Source organism: Montipora capricornis, chromosome 8 (genome assembly GCF_036669925.1).
Source record: "Montipora capricornis isolate CH-2021 chromosome 8, ASM3666992v2, whole genome shotgun sequence".
Lineage (NCBI taxonomy): Eukaryota > Metazoa > Cnidaria > Anthozoa > Scleractinia > Acroporidae > Montipora > Montipora capricornis.
The window spans coordinates 33,500,142-33,526,290 of NC_090890.1; the positions used below are offsets into that span (position 1 = coordinate 33,500,142).

A 26,149-nucleotide genomic window follows, 5' to 3' on the forward strand; every position below is an offset into this window, starting at 1 on the left:
TTCGCTAAAAAGAAATGAAAACTACTTAACTAGGTTTTTTGTTCCGTTAGTTGTCTCTTTCCATAACGTTCTTTTATTTCCAATAAGAAGGTTATCGTTAGTGTAACCCTACAAATCTCGCACAAAACGCCAATGTTCCCCGTAACTGGACCTCACTTAAAAATAACCAAAAGAAACTTTCACTAAAAAGTTGAAAAAATTAAACCAAAGTTTACGCTAATCCTGGATTAAGTTAATCGGCTTTCGAACAACCGGGCCCAGGTCTCTTTCACTGTCCAAATGTTCCTATATGAATACTAATCAATTCAACAATCTCGTATCCGGCATTTCAGAGAAAGAAATAGTCTTACTATCGGTGTCTCTATTGATCTCAAGAAGGCATTTAACACGGTTAACCGTTCCATCCTATTACGCAAATTGAGTTTTTTATGACACACGAGGTATTTCTCTGTCTTGGTTCCACGATTATCTGAATTCTAGGTGTCAATTTGTTGACAAATGTGGAGTCCTTCTGAGGGCTCTGTGCTGGGGCCACTCCTTTTTCTCTTAAACATTGATGATATCTTTTCATAATAATAATAATAATAATAATAATAATAATAATAATAATAATAATAATAATAATAATAATAATAATAATAATAATAATAATAATAATAATAATGGCGGCGAAGTAGGGAGGCCGTGTTTTTGGTCTGTCTTCGTGTGACTTGACCAAATCGCTAACTTTCGAACTGCCAGCCAAGCCAAAAGCGCTGGAGCAACAGAACAGTATTTATAGAATACTTGCTACGTATCTTACGCTGTGATAAGTTTACGGAGGCGACTTACGGCGACCCTTTTTTTTTTTTTTACCAATTTGGACTGTGTTGCCATCCAATATGTCGGACGACCATTTGAGCGAGCGAACAAGGGCTGCAAGGCGTACAACCCGCCTGAAATGGACGGCACAAATGAACAGTGATGTTTTAGAGTGCAAGGCTAAGGCTAAGGAGCTGACAGAGTTACAAGATCCTCCTAGATACGCGGATGGGAAGAAACGAGGCTACATGTCTGTCCTGAAGGAGCTTTGGGACGAGAGAGGTTATTTTCATCTTGGCCTCTCAGAATTACACCTTAGAAATCAGGCAGCATATCTGGAAAGAGTGATGGGAAATGTACAGGACACCATTCTTAGGAATGCTAAAGGAACGGAGAGTGAGACCGGACAGCCTGTAGAAGAGGGAAATTTATTATACGAAGTTCAGGAGCCATCAATAAATGAAAGCGAACAAGCCACCTCGGATTTGCATACGGCGAACGAAAACAACCATCTCGAGGGACCTCAATTTTTAGAGGAAACAAACCTTGACGCACGTGAAATCCTGGAAGGCGCGATACCGATTTTCGCTTCAGTTAACTCAAATACCGGTGATTTTAGTAGCCGAGATATTGACACGAGAGTGAAACAAAGGCCAACGCAATCAGACATCAACACCATCAACACGGTCATCAATGAGCTCAGGAGGCGTGAAGAAGGACATACTTTAGACCCTATTCGCAATCCCTTTGGGTACTTATGGCTGGCTAATTGCATCCTTTATTCTGTTGTGGTCGCTTTTTTGATACACAAAGGATGGAAGAAAGAACCCGGGACAACGGAACGGAGGAAAAGGAAAACACCTAGTGAAAGAAATGATGACGATGCACAAATTCCCCTTATGGATGTGCAGAACAGTGGCGAGACTGTGTGAAAGCTGGAATACGAAGATCACGGCCAGAACAAAGGAAGGGTATGAAACCTCTGACGTTCAACAAAGGCCTTCCACAGGGCGACGCTTTATGTCCGAGGTTGTTCACTTTATGCCTTAACCCAATATCTTGGAAGTTGAAAGCATCGGAAGGATACAAGCTGTCAAGACCACTGAGTGGCAAGATTACGCACTTGCTATACATAGATGATATGAAGATATATGCAGCGTCGAAGGATAAACTTGAGAGAGTAATGAAGACAGTTAAAGAAGCCATGGCAGATGTCGGTTTGGAGTGGAACGAGAAGAAGTGTTCTACAGCTCATGTAAGGAGAGGTTCATTGGACAGCAGTTTGGGAGGCACTGCCATCGGAGAAAGGCAGGTCATAGAAAATCTGAAGAAGGGAGAAACTTACAAGTTTTTGGGAGTTTTAGAAAATTCTAAGCAAGAGGACAGCTCTGTTCTGTGGGGAGCTTCAAAGGTTTGCTTGCAGAGACTGTCAATTATATGGTCGAGCCCCCTATCGGACTTCCACAAAGTCTTAGCATCTAATCAATACGCACTACCAGTTGTCACCTACCCTATGTGGACACTAACATGGCCGCTCGCAGATCTACAACAACTCGATCGCGAAGCTCGCAAGATCATCAAAGAGAATGGAGGCTACCATCCACTCGGTTCAACCGAGTTGCTATACCTACCAAGGAAGTGTGGAGGCCGGGGACTGAAGTCATTTGAGAGCCTGTATAAGCAGACCAAACGCAAACGAAGATCGAACGATGAGTTTAGTGCGCGAGTTTGAAGAGAAGTGCGAACGAGCAGGAAGAAGATCACTCGTAAAGGATGCCAAGAAATTTGCTTTGGAAATGGACATTACTCTGGACCTTGCATACCCAGATCCCAAAGCGTTGCAAACTGACTCAGGTGAGGAATCACATGTTAAAGGAGTAGGGAGAACATTACGAGCGAGAGAAGAAGAGAGAAGCATGAGGGAAGTAAGAGAGCAGAGGTGGCAAGGAAAGCTGTTCGGAGAAAGATGGGATGATAACAAAGTTATTGACTGCTTCACTTGGCTTAGTAAGTGGAAGTCTGCACCTGTGCATACTGTTGCTGGAATCTATGAGTTATACCAGCAATTACTCCCCACTAAGCTGTACCACCAGAGCAAGACGAAGACGCTGACCACCTCGGATACCACGTGTCGTATGTGTGGAAAAGGGCCTGAATCTATGGCCCACGTGATTAGCGGATGTGGTGCCTTGGCACAGACTTAGTACATGCAGAGACACAATGCAGCCTTGAAAATCCTTTTCTTCGAGTTCCTGAAAGACTTAGATCTTATCCAGTGTATCCCCCCTTGGTACTCTCCAGTCTCACCTAAACCCGAGTACAAGAATGACCGAGCGTGCGCGTACTGGGATGTCCCAGTATTTGCTGAAAATACGGAAGTCAGGGCTAACAGAATTGATGTGAGAATTGTGGACAGAAAGGAGAAGAAGGTGATCCTTATTGAGATGAGCTGCCCTTGAGTTTTCAACAGAGAACAGAAGGAACAGGAGAAAACTGACAAGTATGCGCCGTTGAGATGGGAGATGCGCCAACAGTTCCCCGGCCACACTATCACACAGTTTAATGTGATAGTTGATGTACTAGGAGGCTACTCTATGGAGACGGCGGAGAAAGTTAGGAAGTTTTTAGGTTTGGATAGAGGGAACCAGGTTTTGTTTAATATGCAGAAGGCAGTTTTATCGTACACCCTAAACATAGCAAGGTCATTCAAGGTTTCGACGAGTTATTAAGGAATATATACTCTTGTTCCTTTCTCAAATGTTGGTTCGTCATTTATTACCAATTGGTTTGTAAATAGGTTTAACAGTAGGGATTGTTACACAACAGTGCCTTTTCCTACTTATATTTGTAAGCATACTTACGTACTACATACTGCATAATAATAATAATAATAAATAATAATAATAATAATAATAATAATAATAATAATAATAATAATAATCCTCTTGTAATTTCTGTACTCTGACGCTCTGTGCTTGTTTTAAAGGGGCATTAAACATTAAGCAGAACCTCTGAATAATACAACCCTTGGGCGAAATAATTGTCATCATTTCATGGAAACACAAAAGCTACAACTGGTTTTTATGAAATTAGGCTGCTAGTCTTATAAATATTTTTTTAGCCATTAAAAATTTCTCTTTTTAAGCTTGTCTAATAGTTTTGTTATCTTATGTGAGATTAAATATTAACAGGAACCCATGAACCCGGAGCCTACAATTCCCATACTGAGTCCGATGTCACCGCATTTTTACAGACCGATCTATTTTTAGACTACCTAAAGGCAGTTCCGGTTCGGTGACCTTGTGACGTTAGGTTAGTTTCTTGTAATTGGTCACGGGGCCTCCTCTCATTCGCGGGAAATGCAATCTAAAAATATATCGGTCTGTCACAACGCCGTGACACGAAGACAATGGAGTTGTAGGCTCTGGGTCATGGGTCCTAATATTAAAAGTCTCAAAAGACTAACTTTAATATCTACTATTCAAGTACAAGAAGACGTTTCAGACCGTAGCACCTTCTCCATCGACGATTGATGTTAAAATAAAGGTAACATTAAATATAAAAAGATTAACATGATAAACCTACTGTAGGCATACTGAACTCCTTTAAATTGCGACACATCGAACACCTTAAACACTGACCTAACCATCAGCTATAGATGTTTATTATGCGAACTTTTATCTACAAGCTTGTTGTCATCACTATTTTTTAACCAGACGCGCCAACGTCCCTTTTGCTAAAAATAACAGTAACAACTGTTTTTGCATTCAATTTCGCATGCGAGGTAACGAACAATTATTCCATGAGCGCACGTTGGATATGAGATGGTTAATTGGCAAACGAGGCGCGGAGCATTATCAGATGGATCATGTGTCAAAAGTTTAAATGGTCCCACTTGTGACCTGTTTTGATTGTGGCATCAACAGGAGAGGTGCTGATTTTTTCAGCGAGAGATCCGCTAAACGAAAACTATAAGGTTGGCTGTGAAAGTCAGCCCTTTTTAACTAGATAGATGCCACGCTGTGTATGATCTATATTGCTGCAGTTGTAGACAAAACTCTTAGAAAAAACTCCGGCTTAAACATCATTGGACGTGCACTCACAAAAAAAGTCTATGTGTTCCCTCCCCCTCACCCCCATACCAATGTAGCAAAATACTTTGGCTGTTTCTAAATCAACATTGGAATATGGGGAGGGGGAAGTAGGAAGAATTTAATCCTTTATCACACAGACAAATCAGGGAATGAGCATTTTATAGTGGTGTGTGACATTTTCCCAACGAGTTTTGTCCAAGATTGTGGCTCTATTCTAAATCTAGTTACCGGTATCAGTCTTTCACTACGTGTTCTACGTAAAATTTTACAATTTGTTGAATTGTTATTTCTAAAGATGTATTTTGGGCATGCGAAACTCCCTCCTCAAGGTATAAGTGAAAACGAGAATTTTCATGTTTATCGCCGCTGTTTGTTCAATGTTTTTGATCAAGTTAAATGGCCTAAAAACAAGAGCAGCCATGTGACATAGCTACACACGTGCAACACACGTAAACCTGATAGGGGGTAGCCATGAAATATCTTAATAGCATAACTAAGGGAATGGATATGGCAGAAAGAAATCGAGAATTAGTCGATTCAACGTCTCGACTAAGACTAAGACTAAGAGTAGAAGAACTCAATAAAACAAAACTTCTCTTTTAAAGTGTGCGCATTGATCAGGGGAAACGAAGCGAATCAGCCAGCGGGAAAAAAAAAGCGCACCTGCTTTAAATACTGAAATTCACTTTCCTTTTTTTGTTGTTAACTATACTCAAGTTCCGACGAGAACTTAAAAAAACCCCTTCATCGCCACACCAACATGTCGGAGAGCCCAAAGAGAGATTCTCCCTTACGTTCGGTTTCGAGTTGCTGTGATTATAATCGCATTGGTTCACGGGCGTTTAGGGATTCGTATCTTTACTGTTATGGACGTGCAGGCTATAAATTTTGATGTACCATTGTATTTTAGGACGGAAGTGCTCTAAATGCCTTAAGAAGCCTAGTGACAGAACTTCAAGGAGAACAGGAAAAATTGAATAACACAACAAAGGAACTGATAGAGGAGCATAATAGAAAACAGAAACATATTGATGTAAGTTTTTCGTTTTCCATTCTAGAGGTTAAAGGCTTTTATAGGCCTGTTTTTTTTTTGTGAGCTTTTCTTGATGAAACTTCGTCAAAAGACCATTTGTCTTTTTAGCGGTTTCCTTTTACTTGGTGCCTTGTCAAATATTAACCATGGTCATCATCGTCCTCATCGTCATCAGAAGCGACCTTTCGCAAAGACAACGACGGCGGCGCTTATTTCCGTTTCGTAAACGGTCGTTGCCATTTTTGACGGTCTATGCCATTCTTAGTAACCAAGCCTTTCGTCATAAATTAGACCCTAAAGTGGTTGAAGTAGGCCACTTCGGAAAATACCATAATACTCTTTGGTTGTCCCCCCAAATTTTGCGTAAGCATTGTTTCCAGTTTCTCTTGGGACTTACAATGATCCCAAGAGAAAAAAAAAACAATGCTTATGCAAAATTTGTCATTGTTTTATCTACGGATTTAAGTCTAAGCACCCATTTTTATTCGGTTGGCTTTCAATGAATTGTTAGGGTTAGCTTCATTTAAATACTTTTACATTGCAATGTTTGGCGTGGTTTTTTCGGTTGTCTAGTGGTTAAGTGCGTTTGCTCTTCGGCCATTGAACCGAATTCGATATCGTCATCCAACGTTTTTTCATAAATTTCTTGCAAACGACGATCTTAACAGTAAAAATTGTTCTAAGAATCGTCCAAATGGCAACGACCGTTTACGAAACGACGATCTGCGCAGGCGGCGCCTACGAAAACGCCATGAAACAATATAAGTGTACTGAACAAGAACAAAGGCTTTGCACGCCCCGCGCGTGCGTTTTTACATTTTGGTACGTTTGGTTGTCGTTCTCGCCCTGAAAACGATGTGAAATGATTCAAATTTGAAGTTGTGTGGAGGACGGTAGCACCTGACGATAAAGTCTCAGCTTTCACTCCAAAAAGCTACTCTGTTCATACCAATTTTTTTCTTGGAATGTTGATATACTTTCCATGCGGAATGACTTGGAGTAATCGCCAAGTTATTACAAACACGGGAAAAAATATTCTTAGACAACGTTCTCGTAGCTGTCGTCGTCGCCTTGCGTAATTTCCTCATTGTTCTTGTAGTCGCTGTCGCCGCTTCTTCCACCGTCATCATTATCATTATCCTCATCTAATTTGGTTTTCCTCTTTTTCTTTCCCGTTTCTTTTGTGCGTTTGAGGTTTGAATTATTTTTGGTGTTGAGCTTTCATTGGTTGAAATTATTAACGCCTCTGTACTTATTTCCCCTTGTTTTGTTTAAAAAGGCGCTGTATACATATGCTGATAAGCTGCAGGAGGTGAAAGCTGATAAAGAACAAGTTGCAATGGAGATGGACGTGGTAAGTTTCAACATTTTGCTTTTGCTCCTTGGGAGAAATGGGCCGCAATTACACAGCGGCCATGTTGAGTCCCGAGGGATTGAAAACTTTTGTTTTGCCCCACAGAAACTCGTTCCCAAACATTTCAACTCGAGTCTCGGGGTACGAAATCTATTGTCTATGAGCTGTATGTCCGTCGCGCGAAAAAAGGCCCATGGGTTACACGTACTTTAAAGGTCAAAAATGTGGTTATTTGTCCCAGCGGTCGATCTGGTAAGGCGCATGGGCTTTGAGTCAACGCAACATTGTTCTTTATATTTTTACAGAAAGCCGATAAGCGCGCACTGGACAACCTGGTAAGTCGAAGCAAGTTTGATCAGAGTATCGGAGGATTGGATCAATCATTGCAGGAACTGTTACAGAGGCTAGAAGGACAGGTGGGTTCTTTTGTCACAGCCATTAGGAGTGTTTATACAATGCCATTTAGCTTTTTTGTCGCTCTTGAGAACTAGCCAAGGCATGCAGGGAAATAGATGCAGTCGATTTTAACGGCCACAAAGATCGTGCATTTGATTGTTAGGTAATAGCAGATAGATATTAGTATTATTGGAAATTTTTGACAGGAATCGGCCTTAAAAGATGCCCTGGATAGGCTTACATCGGACGTTGATCAGAAACTTGACAGATTGGAACTAAATCCGCTAAAAGATTACTTCGGTGAGTAACTGATTAACCTCAAGATGCCATGTCTGCTGTGTTCAAAAGTTTCTTTGTTCCCATTTGCGATCTTTATTAAAACTGTGCTTCGCTTTTACGTCTATTTAAAATCATATTAGAAAAATCTCGTTTTTCCCACGTTTTGTTTTTCTTTATTTTAATTATTTGTCTTCTACTTTGTAGAAAAGAAAATTAAGAATGTGAAGTGTAAGCATGTTGATTTACCAGTGAATGACGATCCGGCTGCTGGTTTCCGCAAGTAAGCACAATATACATGTCTTATACTTTGTTCTCATTTCAACGTTAAACATGTTTAAGGGCAATTACGTTAGACATGGATTGATTTGTAAAATGCGCCTTTATGCGCCGTAGTACTTTGCCAAACTAGCGGCAATTTATTTGACCGCCTGCCGAACCCGTAAGAAGCGTTTGACGATCCCTGATTTGGACATGACGTCAAAACTACTGGACGACGCAAAACCTGAAGAGATGAGATCTTTTCGACGGTGACTCGGGGATACTCGGAAAAAATCCGAGTGCTCCTTTGCAGGAGTCGATTAACCTACGATAATCTTCCGATTACTTGTTCGGGTGCTCTACCTCTGAGCTATAGGGGTTGATCGGAAAAATCCGATTGCTCCTTTGCAGGAGTCGATTAACCTACGACGACCTTCCAGTTACTTGTTCGGATGCCCTTCAACTAAGCTATTGGAGACTCGTGGGAGTTCGGTCATTGAACAAGGTTCTGGTGACAATTGTCCCTCTGTACTGCTAGCACTGAAATTGTCCAAACGGTGCATTCTCGCGCATTGAAATGAATGACTGAGATGGAAATTGCAAACCAATCAATCAATGGTGACTGCTCCGGCGGGGATATCGGAAAAAAAAACTCGAGAGCTCCAGCAACTCGTCATCAGCTTCCGGGATTAACAAGTTCCATCTCAGTCATTTATTTCAGTGCAAAATATATTTGAAATCGGTTATGACCAGAATGGATACTCCAGAATAAGGTGAGACACTTCGTGACACATATACAATAATAACGTTTGGTGACGTAACGTGACCATACCTGACAACCTCAGTGTTAACCCGCTTTGGCAGATAAACAACACTCTGTTTAGGCAGAGAATAACTGCTGGGTTAGGCACTGATCTCTGGTGAGTAGGTCTAAGCGCCGACTCGAAATGGTTAGCTTTCATAAATTGTTCTGGTGACACCATGTTTAAACTCAGCAAAACTTTAGTTCTTGTTTAGTCAGTCTCCTTCGTAGCCGTCTTTCGGGATGTCACGCAGCGCTGCATAACATCCCGGAAGACGGTGTCTCGCCTTGTTTTTTTGAAGTATCCATTCTAGTCACAACCATTTGAAATCTGGAATGCAAAACAGTTTGTGATGTCATGTCAGGAACTGACAATTGTGGCTCACAATCTTGGCCGTAGCACAAAATCCTCAGGACGAAAAGAGAAATGGTGTCTTTTAGTGAGCTGGAATTTAACCTTATTGTAAAGTTGGGCTCTCTTCAAAGTCAACATTACTTGGATCGATTGATCACAGAAGCTGTGCAATTTCTTGTAAGTTGTTAGTAAAACTGTAATGTTGCTATTCTAGGGCAATGCTCAGATTTCATTGCATTTCCTGTGACAGACCCGTGGACATGATACCTGGAAAGTGAGTATTGTGCTAAAAAAAAAAAGAATATACAATTCAATTAATAGGAAAATCCTTGCCTTTAACTCTTTCTCAACTCATGACTTGTAGCTACAACAATCCCCCCTCCCCCCCCCCCCCCCCGCAAAAAAAAAAGCGAAAATTAAGCTATCTTAAGATTTTAAAGACGAACCCACATGCATGACCTTGACATCGTCTGTTCGGTCGGAAAAAAGTGATCCAGAAACTGTAGACGCTCTTAAGGAGTTATTTTTTAAGACTTACATGTACGTACTGTTTTTAGTCCAACGGATTTAAGCTACGAATGCTATCACTTTCTTGAACAGAACCATCTTTTGGCAAATATTTGGTTTTGTCAACGGAGTTGATAATGTAAATTGGCCACCGTCCAGAGATTAGCTTTTAGAATCTCTGTACGGTGGCCAATTTACATTATCAACTCCGTTGATAAAACCAAATTTTTGTATACTACTTCCCCACCGACGCAGCACCGCAGTTTCTTTAGAAACAACCCCCATCATCTTTTGGCAAAGTTTGAGTGGCTTGCGCCTGTGGTTGCTCATTTCTGTTACTACTGTTTCAGGACAGTCATGCACCTCAACGGCTTTCCAGTTTTGTTGTACTTGTAAAAGCCATGGTTACCCTTTGTCTGCATAATTCATGACACAGGTGTGGGTGTTGTGGAAAATCAATTACTGAGTACATCGCTCGAGCCTTCTTTTCAAAGCGAGTCCATATAAAAATATTTTATGTTAGTGATTAGGTTTATTTTACAAATGAATGAAAACTATTTTTATAAAAAATACTTTGAACTTAGAATCGTCAGGGTTCGTGCTACTCCTTGAAGTCCTTGAAAAGCCCGCCCAGAATTTTGGACTTCAAGGGCGCTTGAAAAGCCCTTGAAAAAAAGGGTTTTGTGGAAAACTGTTTGAAAACTCCTGGAATTTTTGCTTGAGGGAAACTTGTAGGGATTGCATCATGCCAAGAGAAAATGATGATCATGCTAAATTAAAGAGACATTCCAAAAATTGACGAAATTGACTATAAATTGTGGAAAGATCAAAACGCCCGTGCGTGCCCTTTACTTGCAGGATGTGGGAAAGAATAGCAAGGTAGGCTTTTTCATCAAAGAAAACACTGAAACACGCGTGTATGGCATAGAAATCTTCTTACAAACACTCCTTGAACTCCTTGAATACTCCTGGAATTCCAGCTGGAACCCTGAATTCGTTTATGAAAAGGAAGCTGAAGTAAATTCGGATTTGATGACCTTATGACGGAAACTTTTTTTGTCTCAATTCAGCCCAAACCCCGCTCTGCCACAGACACCTGGCCTGCCACCATCAAGGTCTGGTCGTCCTTACACGACATACGAACTCGACCAACTACGTCAGATTCATCGGGGGTGAGTAAGAGATTGCCAGAAGATCCATAACCTCTTTCCCTCTTTGTTTGATAAATCGTTTACTTGTTTTGACCATTCTTGTACATCATTGTGCATCGTTGTGGCCAGCTTCGGCCTAAATTTATGTACACGTGGATTGATTTTGAAAAAGAAATTGCGCGCAACCGCTGTGAGGTTGTTAAATTCCGCGAGTTGAGAAACTGAGAAATAGCACAACAGTAGCTTTCGAGACGTAAATTAGACTTCTTAGTGCTTTCGCTTCATAACTGTCTTATGGTTGGTTAAGAGTAATCTTACTTAACTGCAGATCGAGCATTATTGACTTATGTTTATTGTTTGCCTCTAGCGCTTACACCTATGAGCAAGAAGTTGCCACGACAACAGCGCGCTCATGCGGTGGAAGTCACACGGTCACTTCCCCTCACAGAAGGACGACCAGAATGAAGTAAGAGTGGCTTTAGACTCACTAAGGAACCACTTTTTTGCCCTAGGTGTTATTCCTCTCCTTCAACAACAACAACAGTTTTTTGTACACACAGCAAAAAATTCCAAGTTAATTTACTTAGCTAATTATGTAAAGGGTACCGTCTTCCTAAAATAAATACTGAGCGAAAATTGTTCTATTTCCTTTATTTATACTACCAGGAACCCATGACCCTGAGCCTACAACTCATGCCATGTCACGGCATTTTTACAGACCGATCTATTTTTAGACTTCCTTTTCCGAAAAAAAAAAACAAAGGCAACTCTGGTTCGGTGATCCTATGACGTCAGGTTAGTTTCTTGTAGCTCCTGTGGGAGCCTCATTCGCGGAAAATTCAATCTGATAAATCGGTCTGTGAAAACGCCGTGACACGAACACGATGGAGTTGTAGGCTCAGGGTCATGGGTTCCTGATACTACAGGTTCTGTATAAGGAGTACTTTATATTTCACCGTTAAGCAAGCCCATATCAGAGATGTTTTTCAGGGGAAATCAGGCGGTAAAACCAATTAAGCGGTCTCATTCGGCGAAGTTTCAGAGATCGTCCTAAGTTCTACAATCGCATTAGAAATCTTTTGCCTAAAACTAATGAAGGCTTCTTCTCAACTGTTTAAATTGTGCCATCAACTGCGATTCCCCAGAAAACCATTTACCATTATTCTTGTTTTGATATTTTAGCCAATATTATTACTACAGAGAGGACGATACGCCGGTTCAACTTCCTCAGAGGTAAAAATTCAGTTCAGTTTATTTTGTCATTTCATAAAAACAAAAAAAAAAGCAAAAGCAAAGTTATATCCTGGTAAAACTTCGATTTACTCAACCTCTATATAACGATGCCCTTGGTATTAGGATCGAAATTCTTAACCCCACACACAGTAAAAGGTGTAGAAAACAACAAAACCCCGCGTGGTAGAACGAACTGAAATTCCTAGACTATGAGCAGTCCCTCTTTCGCTGCTTAGTTCGTGGTGCGCACGCACATAAAAACTGGCGCGCGTAAAAAAAGTGCCCGCGCAAAATATGGACTCGAGGGAGAGTTTGTCATTTTTTCTTGCGCCTTATTTTAGTTTTGCCGTGGGCCCCACGAACGTAGGGGAACTTCTCGTAGTTTATAAAACTTCCAGTACCTCAGCATTTCATTAAATCGAGGTTTCATTACTTTGCTGTGAGATGTTGCACTTCTGCTTAAAGCTTTTAACTCTTAATTGACCGACGCGCCTGCTCTAAAGAAATAACAGCGAAGGTTAAAATTACTGCGTTTATTTTGTTTCAAGAGAAGAAACTGACCTCATAGGACAAGATGGACACATCTACAAAGGGCGGTTTGAAGGCTTTGATCGAATGCCAGATTTACCACAGGTGTGACAGTTCAATTGTCAAATTTTCCCGATAACTTTGGCTTGCGTAACAGGGCTTCCGGTTCCAGGTTGTGACAAACCTCCCAGCGAGATTTCCCCTCGCTTCCTCGCTTAGCGCATGCTGCAGCGATGTCAATCTGGTGAAGTTTTTGGTTTATTTGATTCTGCATGACATGACATGAGCACCAATCAATAAATTAGGTTTTTTGTCTCCGCATACTTGCCTTTGCCGGGTGGAAGAACAAAAACCTTTCTTTGGAGGAGGGGGGTGGGGGTCGCAATTTGGGTGCGCATGCGTCAGAAATTTTTTTGCATCGAAGACACTATTCACAGAAGGTAACCCAAGTAAGATTCGAGTTCGGTATCTCCTCATTGAGAGGCAATCGCGATTATCACCAAACCACAGACGACTACGTGACAGATTAACGGAGAAATCTGTATTTAAGAATTGTGTGCGTGACCGGAAACGAGGTTTTTTTGTTTTCGTTGCAATATTCCGTCACCGTATGTATTGGCAACATATCTATCTTACCGGGCTAATGTTGAGAAAAAAATTGTTAAGTCATGGAATGTGGACTTTAGACTTCGGAATTGAACTGGATATTGACCAAGATATTGTAACATAAAAAATCCCCGAAATACTGTGAATTTTAAAGGATCGGCTAAAATTCCTTCGCACAAAATGTAGGGAACACGTAGCATCTTGTTTTAAAAGATGAATACATTTGTTTCTCATCAGAATCCCAGATCTCCGAGAGCTATGTCGGCTAAAAGAGCAGCTAGCGCCCAGCCTCCACGTAATGGAAGCCCGACCAATCGGCCTCGATCTGCTGCAGTCCCGTCATCCGTCAGGAATCAAGAAGAAGAGATTGAGCCCGCGAGTGTAGTGGCTCAATAACTTATGACTCTACCGGATATGGAAAGTTAAGGGGAAGGTTCATTTCAAAGTTAATGTGACGGAGGAAAAAACTCTTAAATTGCGAGAGGTTAAACCCTTTTAAAACGCACATAGAAAAGAAGTTTTTCAATTAATTAATCAATTTTTAGAAATTTAGAATCGGTGTACATCATTGAAGAATTCTGTTGATCGGATAGTGTTTTGAGCCATACACTTCATTCGCTGCTTAGCGAAAAGTACTCACCCTTTGTTATATCAGGAGCTCCTCAAGGGGATCCTCTATCTCCACTAATTCCTCGAGTCAACCCTTTCCAGAGTGAATAAATTTTTAGAATCAGGTTTTCCCCGTGAAAAGTATCATATTTCCTTGACCTTGAGATAGCTTTGTTTTGATAGTCTTTTACAACAGTGGGTGTGCTGAATCTTGAAAGGGAGGCGTTTAATAAATAAATCTACTCTGGGAAAGGATTGACTCCTAGGCCAAGTATGGGAGATGGGGGGTCTGGTTATATGTAACAGTTGTCAGGTTTTCAAGCACATGTTTGTACAGAGGAAAAAGGTATTTGAAATAACTTACTAATATATTATATGTATTTATGTCGTTGTAAATGAATCGTTTCGCAGAGCCCCGACCCAAAAAGAATTAGTCTAGGTTTTCGAATCAGCCAAGCTGGCGACCAACAGCCATTGGCATGTTTTTGGTTTTGTCTTCGTTGCCCTTGCACAGTGTTTTCGAGTCATCTTTTATCTCAAACTGTTGCATGGACTTGATAAAGTTTCGAGAATGAATTAAAGAAATAAATGGATTTGTCTTTAGGAGAATTCGAAGCGACGGAGTCGTTGCTAAGTCCTAAGAACTTATTCTTAAGAAGCTTAGGCACATTTTTGTACAGAGAAGCAGTCCATTATATTTAGTATTGAACTTAGGACTTAAATGGTAAATAAATAAGATCACACATTCTTTTCGTGTTCGATGAGTGGATACTAATTTCAATGTTTCCCCTTGATTCATTAATTTAATGGTTCCCCAAAAATTCTGGAAAGTTCCAAACCCTTTCGGGCGTATTTCGGGGAACGTAAATCACTTTGTATCAAATCTAGCAGGTTTCGAGACTTTAGACTTTCCAATTACGTTTTCCATTCAGGTCCCGAAAGAAAGGACGGGCTTTCTAAAATAGGTGGATCTTGGTTTCACAATTGACTTTTCATGCTTGGAAAGTTGCTGGGACTTTCGAGAAACGGGCTCCATGGACCAAACGTGAAAAGCAAGCAACTAAACACGCTTCCGGCAGGGTTAGAAAAGGATACATTGGATCTATGTACCACCCGGACAAGTGCAAGTTTCTTCGTATAGGGCGTACGTGCAATTTTGTGCGCCATGAGTACATGGGGAAAACTCTAGCCTCATTTGAGTCAGCTAGCTATCTTGGTGTCACGATAACTAATGATCTTAACTGAAACGAGCACGTTAATCGCACCTCTGATAAGGCCGATAAAACTGCAGGTTTCCTTCGAAGAAATCCAAGAATTAGCTAGCCTGTTTTTAAGACCTTGGCATACAATACATTCGTCCGTCCCACAGTGGATTATACCGCCATTGTGTGGGACCCTTACACAAAGACGGACATCGACAAGCTATGAACTTTATAAGGAACTATATTTAAGTGTCTAGTCGTTCTAGCGCTGGAGCGCTAATTGGCGACACTGTAAACTGAAATGAACAATGAAAGTAAATCAAGTCAAATGTCGGTTTTTGAGGAGAGGGGAAACCGGAGTACCCGGAGAAAACTTTTCGGTGCAGAGTAGAGAACCAACAACTGAAACTCAACCCACATATGACGCTGAGCCCGGGAATCGAACCCGGGCCACATTGGTGGGAGGCGAGTGCTCTCACCACTGCGCCACCCCTGCACCCTAGAAATCGTGGTTCAGCGTTAGGGCTGCTCGCTTCGCCCTGAATAGATATCGTAATATATCTAGTGTCAGTGATATGTTACAGCAACTTGGCTGGGTGTAGCTTCAGGAGGGAAGGATGTTGCTGCGGCTATGAATTCAAAGGGGTATGGCTGACCTGGGCACACAAGAGCCTTTGCTCACAACGACTAGATCTTCAGACACCTTAGCTGTAGTTCCCTTTTGTCGGCGTACTTCATACCATCAAATCATGAAATGTATTTCTTCCCGAGGACGATTCGCGATTGGAATAAACTACCAGATTCTGTTGTGCGGGCCCCAAGTCTATAAACTTTCAAGAACCGGATGTGGGACTATCTTCTTGATAGACGCTGACCACATGTTTTCTAAATTATAAACTCTCACTTGCACAGACATTGTTTTTACGCTTGCACATTCATTTGCATGTTAATACCTGCACTTCTTACTTCTTATCCTGTACGCTCACCAGAATCTTCTTATGAGAAGGAGGTGAGCCGCACGGGAAGAAGAAGAAGAAGAAGAAGACGACGACGACGAACACGTAACGATAGAAAAAAAGTGGTCTGCGAACTGCCATCTCTGGTGGTTGCGATGCTCCCGATTTACGCCAGTTAAAGCCTCCCACTAACACATACTGTATTTTTGTCCTTGTGGCAACGTCGAATTTATAACCCATTACTGTTAATATATTAAAAAGGATGAAACCCGAGTATTTTGCGTCTCATGGCACAAACAGGTGGTTATGCCTGTAGCTTAAGAAACCACGGTGAAAGCCACCTATCACTTAATTCTCTATAGCTTAAGAGCAAAACAGAACTACAAAAAAAAATTGTACAAACTAGCTTTTCAAAATTGTACAGCCTGATTCGGAGATCGGCTTTTCCAGTAGGCAAGCCGATTAGCTTGTGTTTTGTTTTCTATCTGATGGACTTTTTGCTCTGATGTTATTATAACTTCGGGGTCCACTGACAGCTTTTGTAATCAGCCGTGTGCCACTTAAAATTTTTTTAACGGTTCTTTGCACGTTTTCTTTCTTCTCCTGTGAAATTCCAACATCGAACTCATCTGCCATTTTCCCATTGTTAGTCGTTTCTCCGTCAATTTCGCTTTCCATTTGACGCTTGCTGTCTGAAGAAGAAGCAGGGTTATCAGTAGTTGCTTTATTGTCAAAAATCTCCTTTTTCGTAGAAGGTTGTGGAATTGTTGCACTTCTATCAAAGGGTTTGTACGAGCCAAACATTCTAGGAGCAGAGAATTTGACGTCACTCACATCACCGGTCAGTCTAGTCGGCTTGAACTTCTCGTTACCACTCTTGTCGACATTAGTTGGCCTGTTTGGTTGAAGTACTTTGCCAAATCCAGACATTGATAGAGATTCCTTGACAAAGTCTAAAGGTACGCGACCGAGCACTCCATCAAAGCGGTTTTTGGTCACCTGGGAAAAAATAAAAGCGCAAAATGGTATTATCATAACGCTTTGTGATTGGCTCAGAACCACTACATCGACCAATTTAAAAATAGGATGGGCTCACTCGCGCTGCGCGCCAGCCAAATTCTATTTTCTTGGTGTACTATTGTGTGCACTTGACTGCCTGCAAATGTCACAAAGGTCTCTTGGCGATCCAATCGAGACTACAGCAGTCACAGATCATGACAGACAGACAGTCACAGATCATGTGTGAGAATGGGTAAGACCGCTGGCAGCATTGGCTTGAGGTTAACCTTGCCTAAATAACTACATTTAGCCAACCTTAAAAATACAATGCCTGGCAGTAAAGTTTACCTGTAGATATTTTTGTGCGGTTCCTTTCTTGCTCTGCAGAATAATTACATTATCCGCCTCTTGGCTTGCTTTGGCGGAACCAAATATCGACGCCGTTTGCAGCTCCACTTCTTCGTTTTCCTACAATATGAGTAAATACACTGAGTTCAGATGAAGTCACCTGTGAGGATGAATGCCGACAAACTGGACACGATTGTTTTGTAAAGTGAGGATCGCCCAACAACAGGAGAAACCTATTCAAAAGCTTCGCTATTGGCACGAATTTAATAAGAATGGCACGCGCAGACCACACAGCGATATTCTGTTCTCCTAAACAGTGCTTGAACCGGGAGAAAAAAGACTGCATCAAGAAGCCTATTGCTTCGCAAAGACACTGAAGTTATGGGTTAAAACCGAACGTTCTTCGATATAATGAGGGAAAAACTTTGTAAAGTGGCTTTTACAACATTGCTCCAAGATAGCCGCCGCGATTTTTGTTGTGCTTCACTTCAAACAATAGATGCTTGATCCAGTCTTTTTTGGGATCAGTGGTACAAATGAAATGCAAGGCAACCACGCCACCTTTCTTGGGTGAATAACCAGAGTAACGTGCACATTCTTGGAGGTTGCAAAATTCCTCAGAGCAGCGATGACGTGATTCTGGGCAGAAAATCTGTCGTCTCCGCGGCTGAAGGAAAAGAAAAACCAGGAAAAGCCTTGGCATGGACACAATGCAATAAAAGAATTGCTCAAACTAAATTGCGCAAATTAAGCAAAAACTATGATTAATTTGGAGAAACCTGTACGCATGTATAGTTTTGAAAGGTAAACAATTGTTAAGAGAGCGGTTCACTGAAATCTTATCACTGACATCAATTCTGAGCGTGGGATAAGAGCAACCCGGCTTACTTTTGATGCTGAGGAGACGAAATGGACGACAGTTTTAAAACTTCTATTTTAGGGACAGACATTTCCTTAAATGTAATTTGGAACTTAATACATGAATCGTCCCTGTATGGCTGATGTAAGGAGAGATCTGATGAATAAACAATTCAAATAATTTAATTGGTAAAAGTAAGACAGTTATGTTTAGAGCGACTTTCAATCGAGCGCCGTAAAACCAAAACCAGAGTAATTACTTTGACCAATCAAAAAGGACGGAGACAATCCGGTAAACCAATCAAAACTCGAAGTAATTACACGTAGCCGACACAAACCGCGGGAAAATGTGCACGCGCGAGCCACGATCGGTTTTGGTCTCACTTCTGATTGGTTGAAAACGTGGCGCGAGAACTTTGAACCAATCACTGAGTGAAGTAATCATAAACCAAAGCAATTCGCTAATTACTTTCGACACTCAATTGAAAACTGCTCTATGAAAGAAACGCACATTTGAAGCGCGGGTTATAGATGAAATGTGGAAGTGACCAAATTAAACTTCTCCCAACTGAGTGGCTTCATAGGTCAGTAGTTGGTAAAGCATTGCAACGGTATCGCAGAGGTCATGGGTTCGAATCCCGTTGAAGCCACCTGAATTTCTCACGTGTCTATAAGAGACAATTGCTCAAAGATCTATTGGCCTATGAAAATATCAAATGAGGTGATTCGAAACCGGGCTAATATCAGCACCATCAGTGAGCAAATCTTCTAGTGGCGCTGTAAGTTCATCGGCCACGTTCTCAGAATGGATCCCAATAAACATCCCAAGACAGCATTAACGTGGGCCTCAGAGGGAAGAGGAAGTTGAGGCAGACCGAAAGAGAATTGGCGGAGAAGCGCAGAAAAAGAAAGAACAGCATTGGGTTTTATCTCATGGAACGAGGCAACAGTGGCTGCTGGTGACCGTGCGACATGGCGAAGGAGAGTGTCTGGCCCTATACCCCTCTCAGGGTTATGGTCAAAATTGAATGAATTGCTCAAATTGTCCAGATAGGTGAGAGGATCACTTCCACTTTTCATTCAGTTATGTTTATGTCCCAATAAAATAGTGACAACCTCTTGGCCCAGGGCCACTTTTTCCCCTATAACCACCTTTCACCCAAAGAGAAAGAGCAGAGTTATCACAAAATGTGAACCTCAACTGCCTCTTTAATGATAATATAATAATATATCTCGCTAGTCGTCGCCGCAAAGTACAGCAACCACCCAGCTCAACAAGGTCGAACCGAAAGCATACTATGGCGCCTCTGGAAGCTGCTATACGGTCCACGCGTGACCTTGGAGGCACAGCTTACAGCCAGGTGAAATCAGTTGTATGCTGTATGCTGGTTTGTACCTAAGATTCATACGAAATCATCACTAATAAACGACAGAAAAGTTTCGATCCTTGCACAACAATAGCCCGAGGAGAAAGAGCTGGGATGTTAAGTTACAACAAACCTGAGGTATGACGTCATAAACTGCAGGTTGTCAACTATCACGTGATCTATGTCGTAGACATAAGCGGCGTGACTCATGGTCTGCAAATATAACAAGAAAACACATCCTGTCGAACTTGGCAACAAAGACACTGGCTAAAAAATACAACAACAACAAAAAAAAACGAAAAAAAAAAGACATTGGCAATGAAAACAGAACTTAAGAACGAGCAAATGTAACCGTGTTTAACGCGGGTCATGCACTTAAGTTCTCTCCCCCCTCAGTCGTCTCTGCAGATCAACATGAAAAACCAAACTCGAGGGTTTGTGCAAACCTTCAACAACAAGAACAATTTATTTGCACTGCACGATTTACAGAGTTTAGAATTAACATATAATAATTAATGAAATAGTCAGCAGCAGGTCACCCAAAATAACTTAAAAGCTAAACTAGTTGGGAGACCATTATTTATTGATTACACAATTTACATTCGATCAGTACATTAGTAAGTTAACAAACCAAAGCGTATTTTCGATTCTTTCAAACTTGAAATTTGTGATAAACATCATGAAGTGTTTATTTAAAAATGCCATTACAACAACACCGCGTTAGGTTAAGGCCTGTTTTCAGTTGTTGATGTTTACTTGAGGAATACAGCTATAGGGACACTTTGGAGATATTGCTGGAGATAAATGACGTAGTCGCTGAAGAAAAGGGAAAGAGGACACTTCGTGACATTTATCATACAGAACCTGTATGCCATTGTCCTGCACTTATGGAAATACTGACACAGACAATTTTAAGTGTAAGGAAAGGAAAGGAACTTTATTTACGTGTCTAGTCGTTCTAGCGCCGGAGCGCTAATTGGGGACACTGTCAACTGAAATTAACAATCAACGCAAATCAAGTCAAATGTTGGTTTTTGAGGGGAGGGGAAAACCGGAATACCCGGAGAAAAACCTCTTGGTGCAGAGAAGAGAACCAACAAACTCAAGCCACATAAGTGAAGTGATATAAACCTTGTGGTCAGAATAAAACTAAATTGCATAGCAAAACCCGCGGAATCATTGCAGCTTTCATTTACCTCTATAACAGTGTTGATGTTCTGAGCTCCATAAAAACACATGAAATACATTGGTAGCATTTCAAACTTGTCCGCCCAATACTGAAACTGCTCTACTTTATTCTCCAAATTTAACCTGTATAACAAATAGACACTTACTAAGCTAACACTACCTCTTCCACAGAATGCCACTTTTTATGGCCTCCTACGCGTGATATTTCGTCGAACGAGGAAAGACTGCGTGCGTGGCGAGACAAAGAAGGGTGCTGAGCATTCAGTCAATATTTCAAACAAACGATGGTGAATAGCACGACCTTTCTTCGGAAACTCCGTCTGAAAATTTAGAACTTTGATTAAGTAATCCCTTCATTCTGGTTGGTTTGCACCAACCGGAAATGAATATTTATTTTCATGGTCAACGCAATTTCGTCCAGCTGATTGGTGTATTTGGAAAACCGCTACCCATCATGCAATCGTCACCTCAACCGAAATGTCCCAACAAACGGAAGATTAGGGCGGGTGGACGTAGTTCTGGGGAGGCCTTCCCGCAATGTGGCCCTGGATCGATTCCGGGACTCAACACCATAGGTGGGTTGAGTTTATTGGTGCTCTGCTCTACTCCAGGGGATTTTTCTCCACGTGCACCGGATAGGTATTGTTCGTCTTTTGACCTCTGAAGTTTTCAGAATATGGAGAAATTCAGAATGAAGACAAAACAAACGCTCTCGTATACAAAAAACGAAAAAAATGGCCCTTCATATGTTGTTATATGGACTGATTCATGGCGAAGCCAACTGATCGGCTTCCTGCGAAAGTGGAATTTTCTCTTCGGCCTTGAAGTTTCCTTCAAAAGGAGTGGTTAAGTTAGGTTGTTAAGTATTCTGTACTAGATAAAATTCTAAGAGCAACATAAATCACGCTCACGTTTCACCGCGCAGTCTCGCTACAAACGAAAAACGTGAGCGTCTGCATGTGAGTAGCAAAGTCCGGTAAACAGACTCGCTGCCTTGTGGTTAGAAAAAATAAAATAAAATAAAGGTAACATAAATAAAAGGTAACATCATGTAACACTCATAGCAACTAACTTGTTAGTGACTTACCCTGAATACTGACAGAGCATCATTTTCACAAGCCGTACATTGCGAATTTCAAAACTACCCCATAGGGTGTTCACCTGTTGATAATAACAAAAACATTGATATAACTAAGACTTTCCTAAAAATGAGCGCATGAAGTCTGTCAAGCTTTGTGTTTCAGGTGTTCAATGGTAATTTGCTGTTCATTATATTATGTCAAACATGGGATGGGCAACCCACTACATGTATTAATGCCATATTCAGGGATAGTATGCCCAAAAGGTACACGCATTCTTAACGTGCTTGTACGTACGCATGCATCATTCAGCAAACAATTTTACAATAACTGCAAAATTCTCGCGCGTTCATTGGCTAATTTCTACTGTCAATAACCGGACAGACAAATAAATTTATAATTTAAGCGAAATTGACGCGATATTGGTGACGTCAGCTTGAAAAAAAAATTGAAGTTTCACGCATTTTTGTCTCGCGTTCTTCTGGTGTTTTGACTTAATTTTGATCCCTCTGCCTTTTTGTTATTGTAAAAAACAAATTGATGTCAGTTTTTCATGCGTCTGTCCTGTTATTGACAATGAATTTCGTCATAACATTGTCAAAGTAGTGCTACTTTGACAATGTTATGACGAAATTCATTGTCAATAACAGGACAGACGCATGAAAAACTGACGTCAATTTGTTAAATAGGACATTTGCATCATGACGCGAATCCTTCAGGGTTTTTTTTGTCTCGTGCTAATTAGAGCTCTTGTTATTTTTACCCCACTGAGAATACGAAATTTAAAAAAGGAAAGAAAACCAAACTGATTTCTGGTAGTTGTAGTCAAAGTGAAAATTACCTAATCTCACATGTGCAAGCTTTATCGAAATTGCTAATGAGATTGTCATGATCTCAAATTAATACTTTCCAGGGCCCGGTTACTCAAAGCCTGGTTAGCGCTAAAAGTTGGTTAAGAGATATCAAAGCCTATAGGTTTCCATAGTATTTAACGCTGGTAAGCGCTATTACCTTGCTTTGAGCAACCCGGGCCAGACTCTTAAAGAGTTGTTAAGAATTTTATGCAGCTCACCCCTTGCAGACATAGATCCAGTGACATCTCACTGAGCAAAGTTGTTTTTCCTGCTCCAGTTGGTCCCGTAAACACTGTTACCTCTCCACGCCTAAAACCTTTCAGAATGCCGCTTAATTTGGGAAATCTTGTCCACTGCGGAGAAATACTGATATTTTAAGTGCAATCCTTGTGAAAGCCAGTAGTCCTGAGAAGGGTTATTGTTGATGTGTGTAGTTTCAACAACCCCAGAGACCGAGGGTGATCTTTAGACTTTAGTGACTGGTCAGTGTTGACAGTGGTTCAAGCATTTGACCACCATAATCCATTATCAGCACTAGCATCTGTTAAATCCTATTTTACCCTGGCTATGAGTTCATTCCGGTTATTTAATGCTGGTTAGCACTAGCCAAACTTTGAAAAGAAACCCTGCGGTATACGAGGGGCATTACCCTGCCCTTCAACTTGTTTTGTGAAAATCCTGAAACTTTCTGTGTAATTTATTTCATTGACATAAATTCCTTTGTAATTTCAAAAGGGTGCAGTTTCATGACATGCAGCTTTGCAGTCGTGTTCATATTTTTCAGTTGTTTTAAAGATGTTTAATAGATCAGGTTTTCAGAAGAGGCAAATTGTATGGTTTCACAAAAATTATGGTTTTTCAGGGTCTTCATGATGCTTGACATATGTTAAACCCTTAAATGTCTTTTACCCTCCTATATTACTACGTTAAATTAATATTACTAATAATATTTTCACTGATAGTGAAAGTGATCATTATCATTATGGTAACACAAACCTTTACTCCAGCGACTTGGTCTGCATTGACAAACTGATCATAAACATCGCTTCTCAGCTTCAAATAGAAAAAATACATGAAACACTTATTGGTTGAACTCATTGATCAAAGATGAGACTAAAACGCAGGTGCCTCAGAGGTTGGTTGATTTGCTATACCTGGTGAAATGTGGTGATTTTTTCATGGCTGGTAGGTTGAGCAGCAGAAACTAATGCTGTGAGATCATGGCCCTGTCAAAAGACAAACAAATACAATGATAATACCGTAAACGTTCATGTATAAGCCGCATCCGTAGATAAGCCGCACCCCGAATTTAGAAGCGCACATTTTGGAAAAAAATGTAGTACAATAAAGTTTGAAGTTCCAGTAATGTTCTATTGCTATAAACCAACAAGGACAAACAATCAAGGTTTCAGCATAAAGTTGAAAACGAATGAGTGCTTAGTAGCCAAGCTTTAAACGTGGGGAGGAATCTGGGCCAGGGCCTGGGTATCATGACCACGTCTATACCTGCAATAGGCGAAAAAATTCATGCAGAACAGGAGCTTGATAATGCAGTCGACAAATTTGCCGAGAAGGTGGTCAAGGACAACGAAACAGTTGGCCATTTACCTCGCGAGTACTCGCGAATTTTGTGGTATTTTATTGCACGTGGCGGAAAGATATGCGTGGAAGTGACTGGCCAAAGACGTCACTGCAAACAGCTGTGCGGAGGAATGCCATGGAGATTCCTTGTAGGTTGGTGTTTACTTGTTCGAGTACAGCGAAAATTAATCGCTTGAAAGAACTCTTGGAGAGCAAGATTCGCCGATAAACACTCGAAGACACAAACGGCTCCTTTGAGCCACCACTCATTAAAAAGCCAATGAACAACAGCAACATGCTCTCAGTTTTTTTTATCTTTCGTTACTGAGATCTTAAGAAGTTGTATGAATATTAATTAGGTTTTTTAAAACTCCAAACACATATGTATCCATGGATAAGCCGCACCCTTGATTTATGGCTTCAATTTTGTGAAAAAAAGTGCGGCTTATACATGGACGTTTACGGTAATAATAAATTAAAATTAACTGTCGCGTGTGCACATTATAAGGTTCAGGAGCAGAATGTTTGGCAATTTCAATAAAGAATGCACATTTAATAGAGTACCCCATTCCTTTGCCAGGACCTATACATTTGAAATGAAACAGAAATGATGGTCAGAAATCATTGTGTGAGGCAACCCTCAGATTGACCCAAGCAGTTCAGAAAAACTGGAGAAAAAGACCAGTGAAATACCTATTATTTTGTCACAATTATGTTGGGTAAAGGAAATTAATAATAAATTATTACCCTACACATACAGAGACAACTAGCACTCACTGAAATCTTCAAGATTAACAGACTCTGAGACAAATGAACAGAAACATACTTACAGAGTTCAAGGCATCCAGAGCATTTGATGGGGTGTTATCACCAGTTGGCCTACAGAGGCAACAACAATAAAAAAAACATGCTGAATGCACTATGATTTATTACCTTGTCTGTGGTGACAGAGGGGAAGAAAATATTGGTAAAGTAGGAAAAGGGACAGGGAAATATGAGAATGGAAGGGAGAAAGATTTAAAAAGGGTAAGGAAAGGAAGTTGAAAGGGGGTTATGGTGTATAAGGGGTCAGCAAAATGAGAGAGATTGAAATTAGAGGGCACAATATGTCTGGGAAGTTGAAACGGTAGTTTTTCTAGCTATGAAAAGCTATGGAAGGCTTAAGGGGTCTTTACCCAAGGGGATTAGACATTTCACCCTATTTTCATGTCAATTGCTCTTCCATTTATTGAGATCAAACAACAATGAGGCCTTCCTAATCAATTTCACTATTAGAAGCTTCACCATTTATTGTAGGTTCTTAGCTCTTGTATGACCATGTCAAACAGCCACTTGCGATATTTCAATTTCTTTGCCATCTCCTATGCTGAAATCTCTTTAAGTATGTGTGTATCCAACTGGGGTTAAACACAAACATTATCAGATGTGTTAGTTAGGCAATGCACCACTCAGTGGACTAAATGTTGTAACACACCTGACAAGGAAACAGCGATTTAAGTTTAACTTCCGTGAGAACTGATTAACAGCTTGTCTTGAGAAAACATCATTTCCAAACCAAAGAAATATTTTCTCAAACTGTTCAAGTTGGGGAAGAACCTGACACAACACAATTGATTGAAAGTTAACTTACATGTAATCATTAAGGTTTACCAGTAAATGATCTATCTTTATCATAACGTAGTCAATCACAGTTGATAGTTTTCAAAAGCCG

At 40.8% G+C, this 26,149-nt stretch overlaps 2 protein-coding genes across 5 annotated transcripts in view; one reads left to right on the forward strand and one right to left on the reverse strand.

The window, feature by feature from the left end:
• The window catches only part of LOC138060368 (glutamine-rich protein 2-like), a 29,858-nt gene extending 15,104 nt beyond the window's left edge, over positions 1 to 14,754 (forward strand). Inside the window, exons 12-23 of one of the 3 annotated variants that reach the window (XM_068906124.1) lie at positions 4,288 to 4,347; positions 5,806 to 5,928; positions 7,208 to 7,282; positions 7,588 to 7,698; positions 7,885 to 7,978; positions 8,162 to 8,237; positions 9,587 to 9,646; positions 10,950 to 11,051; positions 11,398 to 11,496; positions 12,213 to 12,263; positions 12,812 to 12,896; positions 13,635 to 14,754. In XM_068906124.1, coding sequence (XP_068762225.1) covers positions 4,288 to 4,347; positions 5,806 to 5,928; positions 7,208 to 7,282; positions 7,588 to 7,698; positions 7,885 to 7,978; positions 8,162 to 8,237; positions 9,587 to 9,646; positions 10,950 to 11,051; positions 11,398 to 11,496; positions 12,213 to 12,263; positions 12,812 to 12,896; positions 13,635 to 13,793 — 1,095 coding nt within the window. In that variant the 3' untranslated portion in view covers positions 13,794 to 14,754. The remainder of the gene's footprint in view (positions 1 to 4,287; positions 4,348 to 5,805; positions 5,929 to 7,207; positions 7,283 to 7,587; positions 7,699 to 7,884; positions 7,979 to 8,161; positions 8,238 to 9,586; positions 9,647 to 10,949; positions 11,052 to 11,397; positions 11,497 to 12,212; positions 12,264 to 12,811; positions 12,897 to 13,634) is intronic. The other 2 variants (XM_068906125.1, XM_068906126.1) reach the window with 2 other exon arrangements.
• Positions 14,755 to 16,341: 1,587 nt separating this feature from the next.
• Positions 16,342 to 26,149, reverse strand: part of LOC138060371 (twinkle mtDNA helicase-like) — a 13,198-nt gene continuing 3,390 nt past the window's right edge. The window contains exons 4-14 of one of the 2 annotated variants that reach the window (XM_068906128.1): positions 25,913 to 26,034; positions 25,269 to 25,317; positions 24,012 to 24,083; positions 23,854 to 23,910; positions 23,076 to 23,210; positions 22,012 to 22,085; positions 20,933 to 21,047; positions 19,870 to 19,949; positions 18,073 to 18,178; positions 17,512 to 17,631; positions 16,342 to 17,163 (exon numbers count right to left, since the gene is read on the reverse strand). In XM_068906128.1, the coding sequence (XP_068762229.1) occupies positions 16,627 to 17,163; positions 17,512 to 17,631; positions 18,073 to 18,178; positions 19,870 to 19,949; positions 20,933 to 21,047; positions 22,012 to 22,085; positions 23,076 to 23,210; positions 23,854 to 23,910; positions 24,012 to 24,083; positions 25,269 to 25,317; positions 25,913 to 26,034 (1,467 nt within the window). In that variant the 3' untranslated portion in view covers positions 16,342 to 16,626. Of the gene's footprint in view, positions 17,164 to 17,511; positions 17,632 to 18,072; positions 18,179 to 19,869; positions 19,950 to 20,932; positions 21,048 to 22,011; positions 22,086 to 23,075; positions 23,211 to 23,853; positions 23,911 to 24,011; positions 24,084 to 24,159; positions 24,299 to 25,268; positions 25,318 to 25,912; positions 26,035 to 26,149 lie in introns of those variants that run through there. The other variant, XM_068906129.1, reaches the window with a different exon arrangement.